The sequence below is a fragment of the Oryctolagus cuniculus genome, chromosome 7, assembly GCF_964237555.1.
Source record: "Oryctolagus cuniculus chromosome 7, mOryCun1.1, whole genome shotgun sequence".
NCBI lineage: Eukaryota > Metazoa > Chordata > Mammalia > Lagomorpha > Leporidae > Oryctolagus > Oryctolagus cuniculus.
In genome coordinates, this window is record NC_091438.1 from 85,477,040 (window position 1) to 85,500,401 (window position 23,362).

The 23,362-nt window shown below is 40.6% G+C and overlaps 1 protein-coding gene across 1 annotated transcript in view; it reads left to right on the plus strand.

Moving 5' to 3' along the window:
• The window catches only part of ZNHIT6 (zinc finger HIT-type containing 6), a 67,691-nt gene extending 45,166 nt beyond the window's left edge, over positions 1 to 22,525 (plus strand). The window contains exons 9-10 of the mRNA XM_002715882.5: positions 15,465 to 15,589; positions 21,556 to 22,525. Of these exons, the coding sequence (XP_002715928.1) occupies positions 15,465 to 15,589; positions 21,556 to 21,596 (166 nt within the window). The 3' untranslated portion in view covers positions 21,597 to 22,525. The remainder of the gene's footprint in view (positions 1 to 15,464; positions 15,590 to 21,555) is intronic.
• The last annotated feature ends 837 nt before the right edge of the window (positions 22,526 to 23,362 follow it).

Sequence of the window (23,362 nt, forward strand, 5' to 3'; positions counted from 1 at the left end):
GTGAAGGGAGCATCCAAGATGACACCCAGGTTCAGTGTGGTAAATCTCTTTTTTTTGTTGTTTATATTTTTGTTTTAATCAGAGGTGAGGCTTGTTCTGTTGTAGTCTCACACTCACTTCTTCTACTCAAAGGAGAGCAGTGTCAGGGTGCTAACCCAAGTGAGTCCAGTATTCGTCCTCTGCCCCACGAACCACACAAAGGAACTGTGCAGTCCTTGGTGTGATCACAGATCCCACAGCAATCATCCGCACCTGGAATTCAGGGAGCCCCGAGTGTGTGCAGTGCAGCCACCCACAGTGGCTGCCCAAAGTCCCAGCCACATCCTGCATCTTCTTTTCCAGCCACAGTATTTTCACAGTCCTAGTATCTCCACTTGGCTGGTTGTTGGTCACATGGACAAGAGCTGATGGCAGCTGTTATGTATGTCCAAAATGGCACCCACCTTCTCTCAGCTTGTTACAGGACACCAGTGCAGGGTGGTTGTAGAGAGAGAAACATGCACCCTTTTTTTCTCCTCTAACTTGGCAACTACTCTGTCCCCGACAGGGCTCTAAGCCAGGCCCACGCCAGGCTCTTCCTACAGCTTTATCGCCAGTGGCTGGGGCTGCCAAAGCCTCTCATCTCACTCCAGAGCTGGTGCTGGGGCTCTTAGCCACTGGGGCCCAGAGTTGTGCACATCCAAACTCTCCACTAGGTCCACAATGTCCGTCTGATTTGCATGAAGTTTATTCTGCCATTTTCTCCCTAACTCTTCCCTGAGACTATACTCTCCACTTTTTTTAAACTATCTTCCCTTAGACTAGAGCAGTAAGTTCCCTCCCTATTCCACTATCTTGGATCTCCTCTAGACATCCTCATCTTTATATTTTCTGCAGTGCTGTAAGAGTGACTTTACTGTGATAAGATTTTCATCTTGATTTCTAAAAAGTAATGTACTAATTGATTTCAACATGTATGCATCCTGGGCATTACATATTGATGCCACTTCAGTACATGAAAGCAAGTCTTGGACAACTTTTTTCTGTAAATGGCTAGCTAGTAAGTATTTTTGGCTTTGTGAGTCACATGATGACAGTTAGTCAATTCTGCCATTGTAGCACAGAAACAGCTATAGACTACATAAACAGTAGGCATGGGGGCCAGTGTGATAGTGCAGTAAGTTAAGCTGCTACCTCTGACACTCGCATTTCATATGAGCACAGTTTGAGTCCTAAATGCTACATTTCTAATTCAGCTCCCTATTAATGCTCTTGGGAAAGCAGAGAAGATGGCCCAAGTGCTTGGGCTACTGCCACCCATGTAGGAGACACAGGAGTTACAGGCTCCTTGCTGGCACAGGGCCAGCTTATGCAGCCATTTGAAGAGGGAACAAGCAGTTAGAAGATTTCTCTCTTTGTCTCTCTCTCCCTCCCCGCTCAGTAACTCTGCCTTTAAATCAGTAAAATATTTTAAAAAGAAAAACAATGAGCATAGCTGTGTTCCACTAAAACTTTTTTTTACAAAATATCAGGATTTGACCCAAAGAGATGTTTGTTTGTTTATTTTCATATACTTGAAAAGCAAAGGGAGATTCCCTGTCTGTGATACACTCCCCAAATGTCTGCAACAGCCAGGACTGGGGCCAGGCCAATGCCAGAAGCCTGAAGCTCCAACCAGGTCTCCCACAGGAGTGGCAGGAGCTCAATCACTTGCCATCATCCACTGCCTCCCAGGATACACTAACAAGAAGCAGGATAAGAAGCAGAGGTGCCAAGACTTGAACTGAAACTTCCATATGGGATTTGGGTGTCTCAAGTAGCATCTTAAACCTGCTGTGCCATAACACTTGCTCCTAAAGGATTTTTTAATTGGTCTTTTGTGACTGTATGTCATTTAGCCAATTGAGAGCTTCAGTTCATAAAATAAGCTAGGGGAGGCGAGGGAGAGAGATGATTAGATTATAATACAGGCTCAATAAGCTGATAATTTAAGTTACTTCAGAAGAAATGCCTGCTCAGAGAACAGGCTTTTTGATATATGAACTTCATCTAAAATATCAGTGGGTTAAGATTGATCAAGTCTATAGTTTTCACTTATTTAGTTAGTTTTCAGTGAGCCACATCCATGTGCCAGCACATGGAATATGTAGTCATCTAAAAGACCAACTGTCAAGAAGCTAACAGTCTAGAAGGAAAAATAGATGTGTGATAAATACTACAACAGATGGGTATTAAAAACAGACATAAAAGGTGTCCCTGGGATTCCATGAACATCTTTGCATGGCTACCACAGACACTTTGTGATGGAACGACATGCCAGTTACCTTTACTCTGATTCCAAAAATCGACATGCAAAGCCAAGAGTTTAGACTTTAAACACAAACCATAATTTAACCATTATCTAGGTTTTAATTTCATAAATATTACAGAAAAGTATTACACTTCCTGGGGGTACTAGCCTGTTGTACTTGCACAGATTCTACTAGTTGTTTCCTGCTATGCTGATTTTAGTTAATAATTTTGGAACATTTTTTGTTTGAAAAGCAATCAGAGAAAGTATGAGCTATTTCTTTTGGATGATTTTATTTCCATGCTGAGAGGATGTTTTTTAAATAAAAAACTAATGTTCCTTTGCTTTCTTTGGATCTCTATGGGTCTTTAATATGAAATATTTTTAAATCATTTTCAGTGAAGTTGAAAGGTAAGATACTTTTTCCTATGCCCTTTTAGAGAAACTGATGTTGCCTGTGTGAAAACCTCTATTGAAGCTCAGTTGAACTCTTTTTGGCTTTTACTTACACCTATTCAGCCAGCAAGCGAAGACCCCCTTGACCATACGGCAGAGCTGACCTCGTAGCTCAGGCTACTTGCTCAGACGTTAACTCCTAGGCTCTCAACTCTGCTTGCCAACATGCCAGATCCCAGTCCTACTTGATTCCAATAGGTCTGTTGCCAATCCTACTACAAGGGGATCCCTCCTTGCTTTTGCATAATCCGTGCCTCTACTGGACAATTAATTTCTCTTACCATAAACATCTCTAAGCCTAACTTGTACCCTGTGTTTCTTCTCTTCTCAGAACACTGCTTCCCAGATTTCTGTGTCCATCATGATTATCTGGGATATTTGCTGAAGATGTAGATTTCTAGCTTATCCCCAGAGGTTCTGGTTTAGTAAACCTTATGAAGGACCTAGAAACCTGCATTCTTTACAATATATGCCTCCTAGGGCACATAGATAAGTTATTCCTGAGACCACACTTTGAGAAACACTGATCAGGATAGTAAACTCTTAGAGGACATTTGTGGATTCCATACAGTGTCTAATGTGTTTTTTATTTAGTATTTTGTAGATATTTATTCAGTTGAGTTGTTGAAGTTATATAAAGAAATACATCAATATTAGGATGGATTTTAATCACATTTTACATCCCTTAAATATTAATCTGTACATATTACCTGATTGGACCAAGAAAATTAGATGATCTTGTTTCAGGTTTATGGAGGATAGTTGAAAAATATACTTTAAAGATATTCTAAATAGGAAGTTGAGGCCGGCGCCGCGGCTCACTAGGCTAATCCTCCGCCTAGCGGCGCCGGCACACCGGGTTCTAGTCCCGGTCGGGGCGCCGGATTCTGTCCCGGTTGCCCCTCTTCCAGGCCAGCCCTCTGCTGTGGCCAGGGAGTGCAGTGGAGGATGGCCCAGGTGCTTGGGCCCTGCACCCCATGGGAGACCAGGAAAAGCACCTGGCTCCTGGCTCCTGCCATCGGATCAGCGCGGTGCGCCGGCCACAGTGCGCTGGCCGCGGCGGCCATTGGAGGGTGAACCAACGGCAAAGGAAGACCTTTCTCTCTGTCTCTCTCTCTCACTGTCCACTCTGCCTGTCAAAAAAAAAAAAATAGGAAGTTGATGTGTGTTAAAAGCTAGGATTTAAAAAGAAAATTTCCAACCATTAGAAAATTGAGGTTTTTGAAAATTAAGATTATTTCTGTAATGATGGTATGAAATTAAATATATATTAGAGGACACAGAAGTTATTCCAAAATTTCTGAGAACAGTATTAGCCACCATTAGATGTCTTGTCTTCTGTCATTAGCCAGAGACCATTTCTACCTTTGGGTAATTCCTTAGAAAGTAACTGTGATAAAAGAAGGAGTAATGAATAATAAGGATTTGTTCTCTAGACCCAGATCCGATTACTTACTCCTTGTTTTCTTTTGGAATTTGATTCCAAATGGGTCAAATCACTTATGAGTCAAATCACTTAATCTAAGAATCAGTAGTAAAGTTGCCTCTAGGAGAAGATGCCATCATCAGTGTTCCCTCCATCATATTAAGAGATGCATTTCCCGGCCGGTGTCATGGCTCACTAGGCTAATCCTCCTTGTGGCGCCGGCACACCGGGTTCTAGTCCTGGTCGGGGTGCCGGATTCTGTCCTGGTTGCCCCTCTTCCAGGCCAGCTCTCTGCTGTGGCCCAGGAGTGCAGTGGAGGATGGCCCAAGTGCTTGGGCCCTGCACCCCATGGGAGACCAGAAGTACCTGGCTCCTGCCATCAGATCAGCGCAGCGCGCCGGCCCCGGCAGCCATTGGAGGGTGAACCAACGGCAAAGGAAGACCTTTTTCTCTGTCTCTCTCTCTCACTGTCCACTCTGCCTGTCAAAAAAAAAAAGAAATGCATTTCCAATAAAATCTTACTTTAAATGTTTGTGGTATATCTGTGTTGTTTTGATTGTATGCCAGTAATTAGAATTATACAGAAGAAATTTTAACATTTAAAGCTATATAAGTTAATTTGCATATGCTTTTTTTTTTGTTTTGCAAAGGTATATAATCAGTAAAACATTTTCAAGCATAGAGATATTATTTAGGATAAAAAAAAAATTGTAGGAGAATTGGAATGGAAATAGGAGTTCAAGAAGAAAAGGAAACCAAAGAACATTTCTAGCTCTTAAAGAAGAATGTGCTCAGGCTGGCATCGCGGCTCAATAGGCTAATCCTCCACCTTGCGGCGCCAGCACACCGGGTTCTAGTCCCGGTCGGGGCGCTGGATTCTGTCCCGGTCGCCCCTCTTCCAGGCCAGCTCTCTGCTGTGGCCCAGGAGTGCAGTGGAGGATGGCCCAAGTCCTTGGGTCCTGCACCCCATGGGAGACCAGGAGAAGCACCTGGCTCCTGCCTTCGGATCAGCGGGGTGCGCTGGCCACAGCAGCCATTGGAGGGTGAACCAATGGCAAAGGAAGACCTTTCTGTCTCTCTCTCACTGTCCACTCTTCCTGTCAAAAAAAAAAAAAATGTGCTCATGATGTGTTTAGTTTTTTTGAAAGAGACAGAGAAAGAGCTCCTATCTACTGGTTCACTTCTCAGATGCCCACATTTCCCAGGACTGGGCCTAGTTAAAGTCAGGAACTGGAAATTCAATACAGGTCTCCCATAGGGGTGGCAGAAACATAATTATTCATATTTTAAAATATTTATTTGTGTGTGTGTGTGTGTGTGTGTGTGTTTGAATGGAAAAGTGACAGAAGGGCATACAGAGAGATATCTTCCATCTACTGGTTCATTCCCAAAATGGCCACAGCAGCCAGTTCTGGGCCAGGCCAAAGCCAGTAGCCAGGAATTCCTTTTGTGGCAGGGGCCCAAATGCTTGGGCCACCTTCTGCTGCCTTCCCTGGTTCATAAGCAGGAAGCTGAATTGGAGCTAGGCCTCTAACTAGCACACTGATATGGAACAATGATGTTGCAAGCAGCAGCTTAATGTGCACAACACTGGCTCCAGTAACCTAATTACTCGAGCCATCACCACTGCCTCCATGGTCTGCATTACTGGAACTTGAACCCAAGTACTCCAATAGGATACCCAGGCCTCTTACCCAGTGACAACTGATAGGCTGTACACCTACCCCCATTATTTTTTAAATGGATGGTATGGTATCGGATTCTCTGGTATTTAGATTCTAGTGAATTTACTTAAGAGTAATGTAACAGTGTTATTTTTAATCATCAAGTTTATAATACACTGTAAATTGTTTTTTGTGTCCGTTTAAAGAAATTTTTTTTTTTTTTTGGACGGGTAAAGTTAGACAGTGAGAGAGAGAGAGAAAGAGAAAGGTCTTCCTTTTCCGTTGGTTCACCCCCCAATTGGTCGCTGCAGCCGGCGCACTTTGCTGATCCGAAGCCAGGAGCCAGGTGCTTCCTCCTGGTCTCCCATGCGGGTGCAGGGCCCAAACACTTGGGTCATCCTCCACTGCACTCCCGGGCCACAGAAGAGAGCTGGACTGGAAGAGGAGCAACCGGAACAGAATCCAGCGCCCCTACTGGGACTAGAACCCGGGATGGCAGCACCACAAGTGGAGGATTAGCCTAGTGAGCCTTGGCGCTGGCCTAAAGAAATTTTTTTTAAGTGCAAATATGTCATTGTTTTCCAGAGTTATTTTAGGTTACATGTACCTGAAGAATATCTACACAAATAAAATGTGCAGAGCAGGATCCAAAACATTTTTTATCATTTCAGAGGTGATTTTCTTGCAGTGATGGAATAGGGTTCATTCATATGTGGCACTTTTTTTTTTTTTAAGATTTTTATTTAGTTACTTGAAAATCGGAGTTACACACACACACAGACAGAGAGGGAGAGACAAAGATCTTCTATCTGCTTGTTCACTCCCCAGATGTCAGGAGCCAGAAACAACTTCTGGGTTTCCCATGTGGGTGCAAGGGCTCAAACACTTGGGTCATTTTGGTCATCTTCCACTGCTTTCCCAGGCACATGAACAGGGAGCTAGATCAGAAGTGGAGCAGCCAGGACTCAAACTGGCACCATATGGGATGCTGGCACTGCAGGTGGAGGCTTTACCCTCTATACCACAGTGCCAGTCCCTGTGGCATTCTTCTTAAAGATATTTCATGATGATAAGAATTAAAAACTTTATTCTAGGGAACCCAAAGCTTAGCCAGTTGGCACAAGTGGGTGAGTGTTTACAGATGTAAACAAAACCATTGAAGTTTCTATAGCTTAGAACTTGAGAACTTGAGTGTCAGGCTATACTGAAGAGTAGATCCATGTGATACTATGGTCAACTTCTTAGCAGGTTACAAGCCTACAATTGCCAAAGTGATCTCTCAGATATATACTGTTTTGAATATTGGTTAAGGGAATTACATGAAATATAAAATGAGATTTCTCTCTAAAACTTGGGAAATATTTAAACTCTCAACTTAATCTAATAAATGTATCCATTGTAGTTGTATTATTAGAATATTTTAGACTCAATTTTATATTCTCTTTGGAGGGAATAATGCATGAGTAATTGAAATTTCTAGGTGATTCATATATTTCATTTTACCTTCAACCTCTACTCTAACAAGGCATTTCACAGTAATTCAGTATAGTTACCAAAATGCTCTGAATTTTGTGTATTCCCAGGTGCTACCCAGTACTACAGACATATCCACTCTGCTCAGTACATAGAGCAAGCTTATTCCTGCCTATTTCTACTTTACATGTAGATTTTTTTCTTAGAAAGCCTTTGTCCTTTTACCTCTATTGAATACCTTAGTTAACTATTGTAATCCCAGTGCCAAAACAATATCTAGAATATGGTAGCCTGTGTAAGTATTTTTAAGCAAGGAATGAATGAACAGTTAAGTGTAGCAGCTGAAAAGATCAGTCTTATTGTCCAATTCTGCACTTCCATGAATTACCCCAAGAAGATAATTTAGCTTCTCAGGGCTCTAATGTCTCACCATGAAGATAAAAAAAGAGTGGATAAAGTCCCTGCCAACTCTAAAATACTGTAATACTAGGATATAGTTAATTCATTTCCAGGGGAAATTTGTATGCTTTGTTAACAAGAGTAAGACTAATTAAGATTCCCTACATTAACATGGAGAAAGAAGAATTTGAAAAAATAGACAACAATTTTTTTAATTTTTGTCCTAATTTGGGGGTGAAATTTTTTTAAAAGATTTATTTATTTGAAATGCAGAGTTAGAGAGGGAAAGACGGAAAGAGAGAGAGAGAGAGAGAGGTCTTCCATCCGCTGGTACACTCCCCAGGTGGCCGCAACAACCAGAGCTGGGCCAATCCGAAACCAGCAGCCAGGAACCAGTCTGAAATCAGGAGCATGGAACTTCTTCCAGGTCTCCCACATGGGTGTAGGGACCCAAGGACTTGGGCCAACTTCCTCTGCTTTCCCAGGCATTAGCAGGGAGCTGGATTGGAAGTGGAGCAGCCAGGACTCGAACCAGTGCCCATATGGGATGCCGGCACTGCAGGTGGCAACTTTACCTGCTAAGCCAAAGCACTTGCCCTAAAATAATGTGCTGTCACTGTGTTTATGTTTTTACATGTATTAATTTTAATAACATATATCCTGTGTTTCTGTTTTACAAGATTGGACTTAGGTTCTGAAAATTGATTTAGCTAAAGAAACCAAGTTACATTTACAAGGCCAAGATTTGAACTCAAGTCTGTCCATAAAATTCATATTTTTTATACTAACTAGACATGTCAGGGATCATAAATATAATTCCTGATAAGTATGTTATTTCTCTACCAGGAGTGCTCAGTTAATTTGGAGTATAAAATCTTATTTTATAGTGGTTTGACAAATTTTGTACTAGTTTGACAAATTACACTGTAGAAACATTGGTTATATTTAACCTTTGTAAACTAGCCCATGAATAGGTATCTTTCCTAACATTACATTGATAAGGAAAACTGAGTTCCCTTGAGGAGCCGTATCTCACCAAGTGCAGTAAAAATACTGGAACTCAAACCTTCAGGATTTAAAAGTAATTGAACTTAGCAATAAGGATCAAAAATGAATGTGAAGCAGAAGGAAGACCTTTCTCTCTGTCTCTTTCTCTCACTAACTCTGCCTGTCAAAAAATAAATAAATAAATAAATAAATAAATAAATAAATAAATAAATAAAAGAGAGAAATACGTAGAATAAGTCAGAGCCTTATAAGCACCTTTGTAAAGCAGCTTTCAAAATCCATAATTGATATTTTATTTCACCACTACAACATTTTCTTTTTCTTTAGTTTTATTTTCTCTTATTTTCTTTTTTTAAAGATTGAATTTATTTGAAAGCAGAGTTAGATAGACAGAAAGAGGTCTGCTGTTCACTCCCTCAAATGGCTATAATGACTGGGACTGCGCCAGGCCAAAGCCAAGAGCCAGGAGCTTCTTCTGGGTCTCCCACACGAGTGCAGGGGCCCAAGGACTTGGGCCAACCTCTGTTCCTTTCCCAGGCTCATATACAGGAAGCTGAATTGGAAGTAGAGCAGCAGAGACTCAAACCGACACTCAATGGATGCTGATGCATCCCATATTGACTTAACCCCCTGTGCCACAGTGCTGGCCCCTGCATCATTTTCTTAACATGATTACACTAGCCTCATTTACTTCCTCAGTTCTAATTGTTGAGCTTTCTAAATTAAGTTATCGATCTGTACTATACAACACATGGCCTATGCATGATGCTCATCTACATGGACGCATAGAAATCCCAAAACAAAGTAAACAAGCCATTCGTGCAATTACTAAAGTTGTTTCCTTAATATAAAACCTCAGATCAAGTAAGAGAAAAATTACTTTGGCAAAATCTATTTCTGTTGTGACTTAGACGTTATGAGTTGTGAAAACTCCTACAAGAGTGTTGTTTGGGGGCAATTTTAATAATATTTTTATAAAATTTTGAGAAAGACAAAATTTTTCTACCCCTATACTTTGGTCATGTGTTTTGAATTTACATATCTGTTTTTCCTCTTTTATTCTTGGACTTCATTAATAATCTGATTTCTTTTTTTTTTTTTTTGGATTTTGAAAAACAGTTTGTTAACTTCACTCTTTTTATTCTGTGTACTTTTTTTGAAGAATTATTTTATTTATTTGAAAGAGTTACAGAGAGAGGTAGAGCCAGAGAGAGAGAGGTCTTCCTTTCCACTGGTTCACTCCCCAAATGACTGCAGAGCTGAGCTGATCCGAAGCCAGGAGCCAGAAGCTTCTTCCAGGTCTCCCACGCAGATGCAGGGGCCCAAGCACTTGAACCATCTCCCACTGCTTTCCCTGGCCATAGCAGAGAGCTGGATCAAAGAGAAGCAGCTGAGACTCGAACCAGCGCCCATATGGGATGCCAGCGCTACATGCTGGAGCTTTAACCCACTGCGCTACAGCGCTGGCCCCTATTCTGTTTATTTTTTTTTTAAAGATTTATTTATTAATTTATTTGAAAGTCAGAGTTAGAGAGAGAGAGAGAGAGAGAGAGAGAGAGAGGTCTTCCATCTGATGGTTCATTCCCCAATTGGCCGCAACGGCCGGAGCTACACTGAAGCCAGGAGCCAGGAGCTGCTTCTGAGTCTTCCACGTGGGTGCAGGGGCCCAAGGTCTTGGGCCATCTTCTACTGTTTTCCCAGGCCACAGCAGAGAGCTATAACGGAAGTGGAGCAGCTGGGTCTCAAACCGGCGCCCATATGGGAAGCCGGTACTTCAAGCCAGGGCGTTAACCTCCTGTGCCACAATGCCGGCCCCCTATTCTGTATATTTTTAATTTGCTGTTATTTCAAAGGAATTTGATAAGTGAATTTAAAATACTTAATTTATAATTGGCTCAAGAATGTTAGTGAATCTCATTATGCCAAAATGAGCCTACTTTAAAACATGGCTGTCAGATCAGAATCATCTGGATTATATTGTATTAGGATTATTTTAATTTAAGCCAGAGTTTCAACTTTGTGCTTTCAGAATCAGTTATTTGTTCTTTTTACCCAGAAATCTAGATTGAGAAATAAGTACAACTATACAAATATGTAGGTTAAATGCTACCTCTCACTCTGCCTTTCAAATAAAAATAAATCTTTCCAAAAATTGTAAAATTTTAGAGCTGGAAGGATCCCCTGACTTTCTGTCATCATTGAAAAATATTGTGGACCCAGGACTGCAATTAGATTGTTAAATTTGAAGAAATTTAATTTTATTTTTCATATTTGTAGAGGGTAGAGAGGATGATGTACCAAGAAGTAGCATTGGTCAGAAGGGAAATAAAGTGTTTTGTGAGTTCCCCACCTTTTTAGAATCTGTCCCGTTTTGAGTTGCAAGGAGTTTTTTGGGTTTTGTTTTAAAAACTCCCTCATTTTATAATAAAGTGCAGGGAAAGGAGTTCAAGAACTTGGCCAGTTTCTTTGAAAGTTAGTAACAGAGCCAGGATTAAAAGTACACCCTTGAGTATCAAGACAGCTTTATTTATATAATGTCAGTCAGTCTAACACCTGTTTAGCCTAGTAAACCATGCTGCCCTCATAATGCCCCCGTGAAGCTGCCCGAAGCAGAGGTCACCTAGTGAACCTGTGAGGGTGAGCAAGTGAAACAACAAGAGAAAATCTGACTCTCTGGGGGTAAAACAAAAGACAAATGCTGGTATTTTCACTCTTCCAAACCTAAGTAGTTTGTCTTATGGTAGCAGGACCGTTCTAATGGAAATACCAGAGATGATGAAAATTCCAAAAAGATAAGGATGTCCCTTAGGAGTCAGTGACTTAATGGCTTGCAAAGGAGCTAAAGCCTAAATGTTTTAGGCAGCGCAAAGCTAGCCTCTTAATACTTGTCTTATGGTAATGAAAACACAGATTTAAGGCACTTTTGACCTCTTTGAATTAAATGTGACAGGAAAATAATGGTTTGAATGTGTATTGATCATTGTAAGGCTATACTTAAAATACTTATAAAGAAAAATACATGAGGTCTTCAGAAAAATGAAGCCTTCATGAAAAATGTGTATTTTGAAGAAACTGCATGAATTTCATTTTTTGTGCCAAAATAAGCTTATCTCTTAATTTTTCCACAAACTCTTTGAAGTTTCCTTGTGATGTGCTTCAATGCCTACATTCTTTTTTGTAAAGAAATCAAGTGACTTTGTCTTGAACTAAAGTTTTGTGGTTTTTTTATGTTAAAATATTTAATTTTATTTATTTCAAAGGCAGAGTTACAGAGAAAGCGAGCTCTGGGGGGAGAAAGATATATTTTCTGTCTGCTGGTTCATTCCCCAGTGGCTGCAACAGCCCAGGGCTATACCAGGCAGAAGCCAGGAATTTCTTCTGGGTTTCCCACATACATGCGGGGGCCCAAACACTTGAGCAGGGAGCTGGTTAGGAAATGGAGCAACCAGGACTTGAACCGGCATCCTTATGAAATGCTGGTGCCACAGGGGGCAGCCTAACCCACTCCACCACAACGCCAGTCCCTTGAACTAAAGGCCAAACACCTACCCAAAACATTTTTTTTTTTTTTGGACAGGCAGAGTGGACAGTGAGAGAAAGAGACAGAGGGAAAGGTCTTCCTTTGCCGTTGGTTCACCCTCCAGTGGCCGGCGCAGCTGGCGCACCGCGCTGATCCTACGGCAGGAGCCAGGTGCTTCTCCTGGTCTCCCATGGGGTGCAGGACCCAAGCACTTGGGCCATCCTCCACTGCACTCCCGGGCCACAGCAGAGAGCTGGCCTGGAAGAGGGGCAACCGGGACAGAATCCGGCGCCCCAACCGGGACTAGAACCCGGTGTGCTGGCGCCACAAGGCAGAGGATTAGCCTGTTGAGCCATGGTGCCGGCCTCAAAACATATTCTTAAAGCCAAGACACTCTGGCAAAAGATCTCTGCAAGTGAGATCCCAGTGGAAAGAACAGGTCTTCAAAGAAGGAGGTACCTTTCTCTGAAGGGAGGAGAGAACCTCCACTTTGACTATGACCTTGTCTAAATAAGATAAGAATCGGAGAACTCAGAGGGCTTCCATAGCCTTGGAAACTCATGACTGGAGCATAGGGAGACTACTGATGCCATAGACAGGAGTGTCAATTGGTAAAGTCAACAACAGGAGTCACTGTGCACTTACTCCTCATGTAGGATCTCTGTCCTTAATGTGCTGTGCATTGAGATTTAATGCTATAACGAGTACTCAAACAATATATTTCACTTTGTGTTTCTATGGGGGTGCAAACTGTTGAAATCTTTACTTAATGTATACTAAACTGATCCTCTGTAAAAAAAAAAAAAAAGAAAAAAAAAAAGAAATTATCAACTCCCAACTTGACTCTCACTGGGATTAAACATGACAATAGGTCTGATCTGATTTCATCATCATTTAAAAAAATCATCTATTATTTTTCACTTTATGTTTCTGTGTGGGAGCAAACTGTTGAAATCCTTACTTAATGTATACTAAGCTGATCTTCTGTATATTAAGATAATCGAAAATGAATCTTGATGTGAATGGAAGGGGAGAGGGAATGGGAAAGGGGAGGGTAGTGGGTGGGGGGGACGGTATGTGGGGGAAGCCATTGTAATCCATAAATCGTACTTTGGAAATTTATATTCATTAAATAAAAGTTAAAAAAAAAACATATTCTTAGCAAAACCTTTAGTTCACTGGGCGTGAATGATGCATTTATTATTAAAATTTACTCCTAAATTACAGCAGATTCAGTTGTATCATAGAGATAACCTCAGTCTTGCTCATTTCCGTTTCAGTGTGTTTTCATTTTTTTGTTTTTGTTTTTTTTTAATAATTTTTTTTCAAGACTGAGTTAGAAAGAGGTGTTCCTTCCACTGGTTCAGTCCCCCAGATAGCCACAATGACCAGAGCTGTGTTGATATGAAGCTGGGAGCTCCCTTTGTCTCCCACATGGATGAAGGGACCCAAGTACTTGGACCATCTTCCACTGCCATCCCAGGCACATTAGCAAGGCGCTGGATATGAAATGGAGTAGCATAGCCTCTTAACCGGCGCCCACACAGGAAGCCAGCACCGCAGGTGGTGGTTTTACTTGCTGCTCCATAGCGCCTGCCCTTCAGTGTGTTTTTATTTGAGAGGTAGAGTTAGAGACTGAGAGACAGAGAGAAAGCTTTTCCATCTGCTGGTTCACTCCCTAAAGGACTGCAGCATCTAAAGCTGAGCTGAGGCCATCCAAAGCCAGGAGCCAGGAGTTTCTTCCAGGTCTCCCACATGGGTGGACTTGCGCCATCTTCTACTGCTTTCCCAGGCCTTAGTGGAGAGCTGAATCGGAAGAGGGTCAGCTGGAACTCAAACCAGTGCCCACGTCGGTGCCGGCACCGCAGATCGACTTAGCCCACCAAGCCACAGCGTTGGCCTCTCAGTGTGTTTTCTTAAGCAAGGGAAAATGGGTGTTATAGCTGTCAAGCTCGATCCCTTGGAATGTGTATTTTGTATGTAAACATCATGTCATTGGGGAAGAAAGCTGGAGAACTTCTGCACTACATCGCTGAACATGTTTTCACCTTTTTCCTCTCCAACTGAGATGATGTTCACATGCCAGCATATCCCCATATGTAGCCCCTGGTAAACTACCTGAAATTCTGCTTTTTATCTCCCACCCCAGAAAACTAACCAGAGGGTATTATGGGAATGCATCTTTACAACCCAAACTTATAGTTTTTAAATAATGACCTAAGAATTCTATACCTTTTGGCTGGTGCTGTGGCATAGAAGTTAAAGCCAACGCCTGCAGTGCCATCATCCCATTATGGGTGCCAGTTCAAGTCCCGGCTGCATCACTTGTGATCCAGCTCTCTGCTATGGCCTAGGAAAGCAGTAGAGAATGGCCCAAATCCTTGTGAGAGACCAGGAGAAGCTCCTGGCTCCTAGCTTCGGATCTGCATAGCTCTGGCCATTGCGGCCATCAGGGGATTGGACCAGGGCCTGGAAGACCTCTCTCTCATTGGCTCTGCCTCTCTGTAACTCTGCTTTTCAAATAAAGAAGTAAATCTTTAAAAAAAAAAAAAAAGAATTTCATATTTTAATGAATGTTAGTGCCTGATTACCTGTGATAGGTTGGACAGCTGTGGTGTGGTGTGTGACTGATAAACTCCATATTTCTTAAATTTTATGCTTTTGCCTGATTCAGAAGCCCAGAAATAGTTTTGTTAAGTTTTAAAATGGAGGGCCAAATTTAACTGTGACGATATAAATTTCTAGAGAACAGTTACTATTGGCTTTTCTACCAAGTATTTTGTCACCAGTTTTTTAAATACTCTATGTTACTAGAAATTATTTATTATAGGATAGGGGTTTTTTTGTTTCTCCATTAAGGTTTGAAGTAAATATGTTTGAGAAATTTGAATTTTTACCCAGCCATTCTTTTATGCCAGAAAAAATCATGACACATTAGATGTAAATGTTATAGAAGATTTCAACTCTTCCTTAGTTGTTATAAAAATTAGTGGCTTGTTCTAGAGTTTTCCTAATGTAAACATCTTATATACTTTTGAGTTAGTTGTAGATCCTCTATAATAGTAGCTCTTCTTCCTGATTTTCTTAGAAGTTATTAAACATTTTGTTATAAGAAATAACTACTGTGTTAATGCCATCACCTTAAAAAAATTTTAATTGAAAGAGTCTGTGATAATATTTGTTTTGTTTATAAGTAATTTGGAATATTAAGGGTGTTTTTTGTTTTTCTTTTGCTTTTATATTAATAAGATACTATGAACTGGATCCTTATAAAAGTCTCCTAGACAATTTGAGGAACAAAGTAATCATTGAATACCCAACATTTCATGTGGTGTTGAAAGGATCCAGTAATGACATGGAAGTTCTTCACCAAGGTAAGCATGAATTTGTTCCTGTGATACTTAAAATAACTCAAGAGAACCTGAAGCAATTATGGGACTGCCTCTTATTTCTTGTTATTTATGTTTGTCTACCATGTTTACACTCTTCTATAGTTGACTTTGTAGCTACAGTTAATAATGTAAAAAGCCAAATGAATAAGCTACTGCCTCTGTCCTTTGGAGAGTATGTAAGCTTATAATACCGATTTCCCATGATAAATCAGCCTAAATGTCTAGCTATAAAAGGATATTGGGATTATGTTATTTATTTGTTCATTCATTCATTTATTGTCTTTTTGTTAAACCAGTAGTCTAAATAACAGTTTTAGTCCTAGTGTCCTCCTACAGTACAGCAAAGGATAAGGTGGCAAAGAACGTTATGTTTAAAATATTGGCTGCATTTAGACCAAGCTTGTGCCATTAACCCTTTATGTACTTTTTTAAATTTTATTTATTTTTTAATAGAAAGCTTTTATTTAATAAATATAAATTTCATAAATACAACTTTTGGATTATAGCAGGTCTTCCCCCATACCCGCCCTCCTACCCCCAAACCGTCCCACCTCCTAATCCCTCTCCCTTCCCATCCCATTCTTCATTAAGATTCATTTTTAATTATCTTTCTATACAGAAGATCAACTCTATACTAAGTAAAGATTTTAATAGTTTGCACCTACACAGATACACAAAGTATAGAGTACTATTTGAAGACTAGTTTTACCATTAATTCTCATAGTTCGACACATTAAGGACAGATGTCCTACATGGGGAGCAAGAGAACAGTGACTCCTGTTGTTGATTTAACAATTGACACTCTCATTTATGACGTCGGTGACCACCCCGAGGCTCTTGTCATGAGCTGCCCAGGCTGTGGAAGCCTCCTGAGTCCACAAACTCCAACATTATTTAGACAGGGCCATAATCAAAGTGGAGGTTCTCTCCTCCCTTCAGAGAAAGGTCCCTCCTTCTTTGATGGCCCCATCTTTTCACCAGAATCTCACTCACAGAGTTCTTTCATTTAGGTCATTTTTTGCCAGTGTCTTGATTTCCATGCATGAAATGGTCTCATGGGCTTTTTAGCCAGATCCAAATGCCTTGAGGGCTGATTGAGGCCAGTGTGCTGTTTAGGGCATTTCTCATTCTATGAGTCTGCTGTATGGCCCGCTTCCATATTTCCTTTTTAAGTCTATCTATTATTATTAGCAGACACTTGATCTTATTTATGTGATCCTTTTGACACTTAATCCTATCTTTATATCAGTTATGAACTTAAACTGATCACTTTAACTAGTAAGATGGTATTAGTACCTGCCAACTTAATGGGATTTGGAGTCCCATGGCAAGTTTTTAGCTTTATCCTTAGGGGTAATTCTGAGGGAATGTATGCCAAACTGTACATCTCTTTCTTCTCTTATGTCTTTTTTTAAACACATTTTCCTCTTGAGTTTGTGTCCTTGGCCATATGGGGAAGTATTTGAACTAGAAAATCTGTACATAAAGGCCTAGCAAATAAAATGACTTAACCCACATTTGCAACTACTAATTGAAGTGAACGAAATGCATTTCTGAATGAAAATTTCCACAGCATGAATAAAATTCAGTAGTTACCCTGAAAAGGTAAGGGGGCTTTTCTATCAACTCAAAACTATTAGCTACTACTTTCAGCTAAGAATTATAGGTCTAGGCCAGATTTCATTGTAACAAACTCATGTGGAATGTGGTATCTTTGTCTTGGATTGAACTCTTTAATGTGTGTTCCAGGTTTTACTGTTACACCAAGATTACAGGCTGTAACAGGCAGTAAAATTAATGTTGTAAGGTGTTTTCTGGGGCTGGCGCCTCGGCTCAACAGGCTAATCCTCTGCCTAGCAGTGCTGGCACACCGGGTTCTAGTCCCGGTCAGGGCACCGGATTCTGTCCCGGTTGCCCCTCTTCCGGTCCAGCTCTCTGCTATGGCCCGGGAGTGCAGTGGAGGATGGCCCAAGTGCTTGGGCCCTGCATTCCATGGGAGACCAGGAGAAGCACCTGGCTCCCGCCTTCGGATCAGCGTGGTGCACCGGCCGCGGCGGCCATTGGAGGGTAAACCAACAGCAAAAAGGGAGACCTTTCTCTCTCTCTCTCTCTCTCTCTCTCTCTCACTGTCCACTCTGCCTGTCAAAAAAAAAAAAAAAAAGTGTTTTCTGTATATATGCCTAGGTTTCTTTTTTTTTTTTTTAAAGACTTATTTATTTATTTGAAAGAGTTACACAGAGAGAGAAGGAGAGGCAGAGAGAGAGGTCTTCCATCCACTGGCTCACTCCCCAATTGGCTGCAACAGCCAGAGCTGCACCAATCTGAAGCCTGGAGCCAGGAGCCCCTTTTGGGTCTCACATGTGGATGCAGGAGCCCAAGGATTTAGGCCATCTTCCACTGTTTTCCCAGGCCATAGCAGAGAGCTGGATCAGAAGAGGAGCAGCCAGAACTCAAACGGGCTCCCATATAGGATGCTGGCACTGCAGGCGGCAGCTCTACCTGCTACACTACAGTGCTGCCCACCGAGTGCCTAGCTTTCTAGTCTTTGTAAAAGTTAATAGAATAGTTTGTTTTCTTAAAGTAGTCAAAATTTTGTCAGTGCCATAAATTGAAACCAGATTTTAATTAGCAAATATTAATTCTTTAATAATAAATATGAGCCTGTAATTCTTATACTTATTCTTAACTTTATAATATTTTTCACAATCTGAACACCAGTTTTGTTTTCTCAAAATAAATTAGGGATTTTAGCTTTAAATGGCCAGTTACATTTTTTTAAAACTTTATAAAACCTTACTTTTTCCTTAATACAATTTACTCTCTCTAAATGTTGGTTTCAGGGAAAGTTGTTAGTAATGTGAGTTACTAGCCAGGGCAAACATTGTCTGTGTAAATAAACATAGCACACACAGCTCCTCTTTCACCTTATTTAGAAATGCACATCCAAGTGAGGCTTCCTGTAATGGAGCAATAAGAAAAGGCTACTTTGGTGTAGGGTACTTGGAACCTTATTAAGTGAAATTTGCCATTTTTGTGGTAGTTATATGATGTTTAACTTGTTTACAGGAATGCAGGTGACTCGTGTTTTCCATACTGAGGGTTATCTAGAACTGCTGTAGCACAGAAACAAAGAAGATCTGAAAGATCTGACAGGATTTTCAAGCCTCTATCAGTGTTATCACATTGTTACTAAACACACCTTAACAGTAATGCCAGGTCGTCCTATATATGCACGTTGTTGCGTAAGCCCTTCAGGGTGCTGTTTCTTTGTGGATCCTCATAGAATTGGATGTTCTGCAGGTGGTCCCTTGATGAGGGAGGGGATTATATAAGAACAAGGCATTTTCTTTGGAAAGCCTTGAAATTCTTTCTCTCTCCAGAGGCAAAAAAGTTGGATTTTGATCCTGAGTTTATAGTACAAGGTGTCTCTTTTCTAGTTTGGGGGAAATGTGTGTCTGGGCTGGGATTCAGTAGTTTCCACACTCGATGGTTGTTATAATGTTTATTATGATTGTGGATTGCCATAATTTATTTTTTCAAAAGTCTGCCTGTATTAATCAGCCTTGGGCAAGGTTTTGTCCTACTTTGTTTATTGCTTTTTAAGGAAAGTAAAAGGTTGACTGTAAAAGAATAAGCATTTAAGGTAGGCCACTAGATTGGAAATACAGAGTGCTGATTACCCACCTTGTATCAGTCAGTGGAAAGTGCTCAGAATGGTGTGGCTTGGGACAGGCACTTAGCCTAGTTAAGGTGTTAGTTAAGATGCCCACATCCCATATCAGTGCACCCAGGTTCCATGCTTGACTCTGAGTCTTAACTCCAGCTTCTCACTAATTGCAGACCTGGGGAGGCAGTGATGCTGGCTAAAGTGAACTGGGTTGCTGGATTGGCAGACCTGGGTTGAGTTTCCAGCCCCCAGGCTTTGGCTCCATCCAGTTTCAGCCATTGTGGGCATTGTGGGAATGAACCAGCAGATGGGAGCTCATTCTTACTGTCTCTCCTCTGTCTCTTAGTAAATAAGTTAAAACAGAAATAGAAAAGCTATCATCAATATAGTTCTTTAAAAAAAATAGTATAACTTGCTTGACAGAACCTTGTTTATCAAAGTTAGACTAACAGGTTTTTTGTGGTTTTTTTTTTTTTTTTTATTTGAAAGAGTTACACAAAGAGAGGAAAAGACAGAGAGAGAGAGATCTTCCATCCACAGACTCACTCCCCAGGTGGCCACAGTGACCCAAGCTGGGCCAAGCCAAAGCTAGGAGCCCGGGGGCTTCTTCCAAGTCTCCCACATGTTGCAGGGTCCCAAACACATGGACCATCTTCTGCTTTTCCCAGGCCATTAGCAAGGAGCTGTATCAGAAGTGGAGCAGCTGGACAGAAACTGGTGCCCAATGGGACACCAGAATCTCAGGTGGAGGCCTTACCCGATATGCCACAACACTGGTGCTGACTTGCAGATTAAAACCACTTCATTTCAGCCTAAGGAGGAAAGAGTAAATTCCTTTTAAGAGAAGATTACTGGATACATTTGGGGGCAAAGAAAGGGAAAAATAGTCACCTCACTGCTATAAAGATATTGATTTTAAAATATACCAGCAAAATATATTTCCCAGATGTTCTTATGTAACACAAGTTTTAAAAATGCCTCTGCCTTTTGAGAAAGAATTCAACCCCAGATTGATTCTTTTCATTAGTGAAAATATGTGGCATAGTAGCTACTCATCTGTCAGTTTCTTATTGGTCCCATAAATCCTTCCTTCCACTCTCCTTCATTCTCTCCTCATTCCTCCTTACCCCTCTTCTTCCCCTTTAAGTGTGTGTGTGGATGGGGTGGGGGGTGGAGTCTCAAAGACACATGAACACAAACATAAACTTTATAGTATAATAGGTGTTACAATGGAAATTGCATACAACTTCCATTGGAAAACATTATGGAAAAAGCAAAGGAGAAAACAGTCACTTACGTATCATGGAGGCACTCAACAGACTGCTGAGCTTACAAAATTCCTCAAGGTAGACACCATTTCTTGGATAGAACTTATTTGGGTGTGTTACTCATAGAAAGGATTCCAAACACAACTTTGGTTCCTGGTACAATGTGAAATCTAGGTGCCATCAATTTGGAATATGAGGCAAAGGTCTAGGATTATGGTTCCAACATGAATGTTCATAAGCTGTCAGCCTTTGGACCATTCACTCTGTGTGTGCTTTATTTTTTTCATCTATGCAATGGAGATAAATTGTTACAAGCCTCAAGCAAAAAAAATCATTTAACCTTAATAATTTCACAGTCTTTTTATTCATTAATTCCTTTAGCTTCACAATACAGTGAAATAAATAGAGCAGATACTCTGATTATGTTGCTTTGGCAAACCTGCTCTATGCTGTGGGAAAAAATACAGGGAGAAAAGGTTAGTCTTGGGTTCTCAATGACCTGTGTATGGTGCATCAATCTACTAGTTAGTCCCACTCACTCTAGGCAAGACAGGAGTATCAGAGGTACTCCCTTGACTCTCAAGTCTTCTTGCCTATGAAAAGGCTCTGTCAGCCCACCTTCACTCAGCATGTACTGACCTTCAATTTTCAGATTTGAAAGAAAATCTTGGAAAAGTTGATTCCAACCACATGTGGCCAGCCTGTGTGATACTAGTGATCTGTTTAGTAGCATGATTGTGGAATGATAACCACACGTGAAGTGACCATTCTCAAGTCTTCCACACAGTCAGGAAGGATGTTACCTCACAAAATATAATTGCTACTTTCACATTTCTCTATTTATTGTGGCCAGGATTGTATATCCCAGCTGCCTGGGACATGACACAGTTTGCCTGTCCCCGTGAGCTGTGCTGTTGCTATGCATCAGAAGGGAGGAGAAAAAAGGAAAAAACAGAACAGGCTAAACAGAAACAGTATAAACATTTGACTGTATGTTTACTTTTTTTTCCCAGCAAAAAGTGAAGCTACCAAGAACTTTGGCAAGAAAAATTGAGCACTCCTCTGGAAGAAGTTGAAAATTCCCAGACAGTTGGAGAGGATAATGCATTGATGGGCTGTTGGGTGATTGTGGTATTATTGTTGTAATTTTTTGTTTGTCTGCAAAATAATTAAACAATCTAAATTTTTAAAAATGCATTTCATAACCTTTTTAATTAATTGGCTTGTAAGCCCCCCATTCATATTAGAACCCATTTTGCACCTGAAAAACATAGTGCATATTAAGCTGTGGCTTAATTCTATAGGCTGAAAACTTTTCTGTTAGTTCAGTGCAATACCGTTTGTAGTACCAAGAGTAATCTGTGTTAACTGCACAGTTGGCATTCTGCTTAGTGGGACCTCACTAAATAGAAAGACTGTGAAACACACCATCTTATCAAGGAGAACTGGTCCTCCATCAGCATTCTATATTTGGGTTTTGTATGTAACTTAACTCTTTTTAAGACAGCTTTTATACTTAGGAAACTCCCAATACAATGCCACAATGCCTTGTGTAAATAAATACTGTTAACCACATTTTCTTACATTCAGTTCAGAATTTCAGCAGCTCCACATTGTTTGACTCTCAAGTGCCAACAGATTTGACGGTACTTGTTCACAAACTTATTATCAAAGACTCATTGACTTATAAATTCCATTCTTCTTGTCCCATTCCCAAACTATTCACATCATTACCACATGAATGTTGTGGTGACCAGTTTGATGCTGTGTTTTGATGCGTTTAGCAGTAACTAAAGAAAATAAATGTTTGAAATTCTTTAATGTATTATTTAAAATGTTTAAGTATGTATGCATATTTGTGTGTTAATTTATACCTTATGGAAGTTCACATATTAAAATTAGGGTTTCCTAATTTTATTGAAATTTATACAGTTATGAAGCTGCAATATTACTGTAAAAGAATAAAGAATTATTACATCTGTATTACATCTGTGTTCTTAGTGGTTAAACAATAATAAAATTGGACATTAATCAAATTCATTTTTAGTTTACAAGTGGAATAAATTTTAGACCAAAAAGAAGCCCCAGAGGCATTAAGGAAACTTAGAAATAATAGAAATATGGAAAGATAATGAAATGAGAGTAAGAGAAACTTGTGGAACACAAAAAATATGTAACTTGGGTTAGAAATTGAAAAAGAGAATTCTAAGACAATTATGCCAAAAAGATCTGTGTTATAAAATTACTAGTGGAAATGTGATTCATAGAAAGGAAAGCTTTGTACTTTGAGAGATTTATTTACATCCTTAAAGCAAATCCTTGAATCTTCTAGTATAGTAAAGAATTTATGTGAAGTAGCATACCCTTTGATACTAAATATCAAAACTAAGTGGGATTTCAAGGGATCCAGGTTTAATCTAAAAGTTAAATGTGTCTCGCAGTTGGTGCTGTGGCGTAGCAGGTAAAGCCCCCACTTGCGGCACAGGCATCCCCTGTGGGCACCAGTTCGAGTCCCAGCTGCCCCACTTCGAATCCAGCTCTCTGCTATGGCTTGGGAAAGCAGTAGAAGATGGCTCAAGACCTTAGGCCCCTGCGCCCGCATGGGAGACCTGGAAGAAGCTCCTGGTTCCTGGCTTCAGATCGGCACAGCTCCGGCCGTTGCAGCCAATTGGGGAATGAACCAGCAGGTGGAAGATATCTGTAGCTCTCTGTCTCTCTTTCTCCCTCCCTTTCTCCCTCTCTCTCTCTATTTCTCTCTCTGTCTCTCTGCCTCTCCTCCTCTCTGTGTATAACTCTGACTTTCAAATAAATAAATAAATC